Genomic DNA, 2861 nt, shown 5'->3' with positions numbered 1-2861 from the left:
GTGTAATGTCCAGTACTTCCTCCCACCCATTATAATTATCCGTACTTGGAAAAATGAATGTAGGTTTGTTGCCAGAGTTACATATGTTTAGGTTGTTAGTATTAATGAAATTAAAGATTGACTCACCCCTTTCATTAGTTTCGCTGCTACCCCAGATTGTATGCCTTGCATTGGCATCACAGCCTAGGATTATGTCGTTAGATGTCTCAATTACAGCCAGGAGATCGCTCACTTCGTCTGGTGGTGCTGTCTTCTCGTGTGCCATATAGCTTGAGGCAATCATGAAGCTTCTGTTGTGCGGTAGCTCGACCTTTGCGACTGTTAGGTCTTCTGAGCTAAGCTGTGTACAAAGAAAAATGTTAATCGATTTTTTAGCAATTAGACATGATCGTGGCCTACCATTACTTCTTGCATATAGTATGTATGTAGATGCTGGGAACCCTTTAACTTCTGAGTCCGTGACCCAGGGTTCTTGAACCAGGCAAATGTCCAGGTTTTCCTCGGCTAGGAGAACCCGTAGATTGTCTGAAGCACACTTTGAGTGCTTCAAATAAATTTGCACTATCTTCAGTGCCATTGTCAGGTTTATCAGGTGGCTCGGAGAGTTTCATGCCAGTGAGCAGAGAGTTGGCAGCTTCCATCTCATCCGTCTCTTCACTCCCCGATTTTGTCGGCCGGAACACCTTTACTTTGGCGCCCCTCACCCCAAAGAACAGCCTAAAGCCCACCTTCTCCAGCTCAACGGAGCCAGCTTCTGTGATGGCGAGAATTAGACATGTGAGCCCTTCGCCTTGTTCTGTGCGGATGATAGCCCAGTCATTCATGTGTATGTTGGGATTCTGCCGTTTGAGGCATTCCAACATCTTGGGTGCTTCGGCGCTCATCTTTGGTAACCAAACTCTTGCACGAGGTCTCATTGGAATTTCCTCAGCAGGGATTAGTTTAAGGCTTAAACCTACCCATGCATCTTACCATCCTCAACCTGTGAGCGGTTTCGCTTGGACCTTTCGATTTCAGCAGCCATTTTGGATGTGCTGGGTGCGGTCTCCAAAGACTTTTGGTACTCATCCACCACAGCTTGATATTTGACGCGATCATCTTCATCGCGTTCATGAGGAGTACCATTAGCAGCATTCTTGGCAATCTTGTCGAGAATGAAAACAGCCTTGGTATATCTAGCTTTGAGGATGTCTTTCTGACTTTTCCTTTTTGGCCTTTTTTTCCTCGAATTGTCGCCAGCCTTGGCGTCGGATTGAGGAGTATTTGTCGGGCTTTTTGAGGGTAGGAGAGTGCTATGTCTTTCATTCCCACTACCTGAAGGACTCACTACCGTCTCTTGACTAGAGGCGAGAAGTTCGTCTTCGGATGAGGATCCAATCTCATCCTTTCTTCGTTGTTTTTGTTTTTTTTCTGTATTTGTTTCCATATGTTGGTCCCACGAGTAGGCACGTAAGGGAAGAGACGGTCCATGCAGTGACGGCGTACATGGACTAGACTAGGATTTACAACCGGCCCGTGTCGTGGCACCGGAGGGGAGCTGTTAGCGACTAATCTTCTTTAACCACTGATTAGCCATTCAGATTCTCGGCACTGCTACCAACCACCTTAACCTTACAAGTGGGGGATGGGGATGGGGAGGAGACGGGATTGTTTATAGGAAAAATTGGGAATTGAGGATAGGAGGGATAACCTTTGGTCATGAAGGCTTTTGAGTTCAGTGTCTTCCAAATACAAAGGGCTTATGCCGAGTGTATTTGCAATGCAAAAGAACCACAGCCAACACTAAAGCCACCACATCGCGGCAAGATTGTTATCCAGGTGGTGGAAGTCAATTACTATATGATTGCCTTTCTACAAAAAATTGTTGACAAATTATAAGATTTTGTAAAATATTTCACTATGCAGTTGACTTTTTATAAATTTGCAAGATATTTCTACTTTTATATGGACTGGAAACTGGAAACTGATTGTAAGATTGTTTCTAGAACGTTTTCAAGATATTTCTACTTTTGTGAAATAAATGACTATTCGGTTAACTTTTTAGAAATTTACAAGATCTTTCTACTTCATATAGAGATTTTGAGAAATCTTTGTATTTTTTTTTTTAATTTGTAACTGAATTTAAGACTGTTCAGTGTGACTTTATAAAAGAAATGAAATAAGTCTCTATTTAGTTGACTTCAGTAAATTGCAAGATTTTTTGAAATATTTCACTATTTGGTTGACTTTGTAGAAAAAATAGTTGAAAAATTAGAAGTTTTTGTGAAATATTGTACTATTCAGTTGAGTTTTTTAGAAAAATGTCCTAAAACTCAACTGGTCAGTAAATTACAAGATTTCATTATTCAGTTGACTTTTTAGACATTTTCAAGATATTTCAACTTTTTATAGAGATTTTGAGAAATCTTTGCATTTTTTTAAATTTGTAACTTAATGTAATACTGTTTCTAGATTGTTCAGTAAATTTCAAGATTTTGTGAAATATTTCACTATTTGGGTGACTTTATGAAAGAAATGAAATAAGTTGACTTCAGTAAATTGCAAGATTTTGTGAAATATTTCACTATTTGGTTGACATTCTAGAAAAAATTGTTGACAAATTAGAAGATTTTGTGAAATATTTCACTATTCAGTTCAAGTTTTATAAATTTGCAAGATATTTCTACTTTTTATATATATTTTGTGAAATCTTTCGTTGACTTTTTCGAAATTTGCTAGTGAAATCTATCACTATTTGGCTGACTTTCTAGAAAAACTAGGACAAAATAAGAAAATTTTGTGAAATATTTCACTATGCAGTTGACTTTTTATAAATTTGCAAGATATTTCTACTTTTGATATAGATTTTGTGAAATTTTGAA

At 38.4% G+C, this 2861-nt stretch overlaps 1 protein-coding gene across 1 annotated transcript; it reads right to left on the bottom strand.

Moving 5' to 3' along the window:
- Nucleotides 1-430: 430 nt before the first annotated feature.
- On the bottom strand, nt 431-1426 carry LOC119601078. Its single transcript, XM_037951785.1, has 2 exons — nt 1036-1426; nt 431-967 (listed from the first exon to the last, which is right to left on the bottom strand). Exons 1-2 carry the CDS (start codon nt 1424-1426, stop codon nt 444-446), a joined length of 915 nt encoding a protein of 304 aa, XP_037807713.1. The 3' UTR covers nt 431-443.
- Nucleotides 1427-2861: the final 1435 nt, after the last annotated feature.

The sequence above is a fragment of the Lucilia sericata genome, unplaced genomic scaffold, assembly GCF_015586225.1.
Source record: "Lucilia sericata isolate MDLA Ls3-8-SP2 unplaced genomic scaffold, ASM1558622v1 Contig000142F_arrow, whole genome shotgun sequence".
In the NCBI taxonomy this organism is placed as follows: Eukaryota; Metazoa; Arthropoda; class Insecta; order Diptera; family Calliphoridae; genus Lucilia; species Lucilia sericata.
This window is presented reverse-complemented; position numbering and strand designations above follow the sequence as displayed.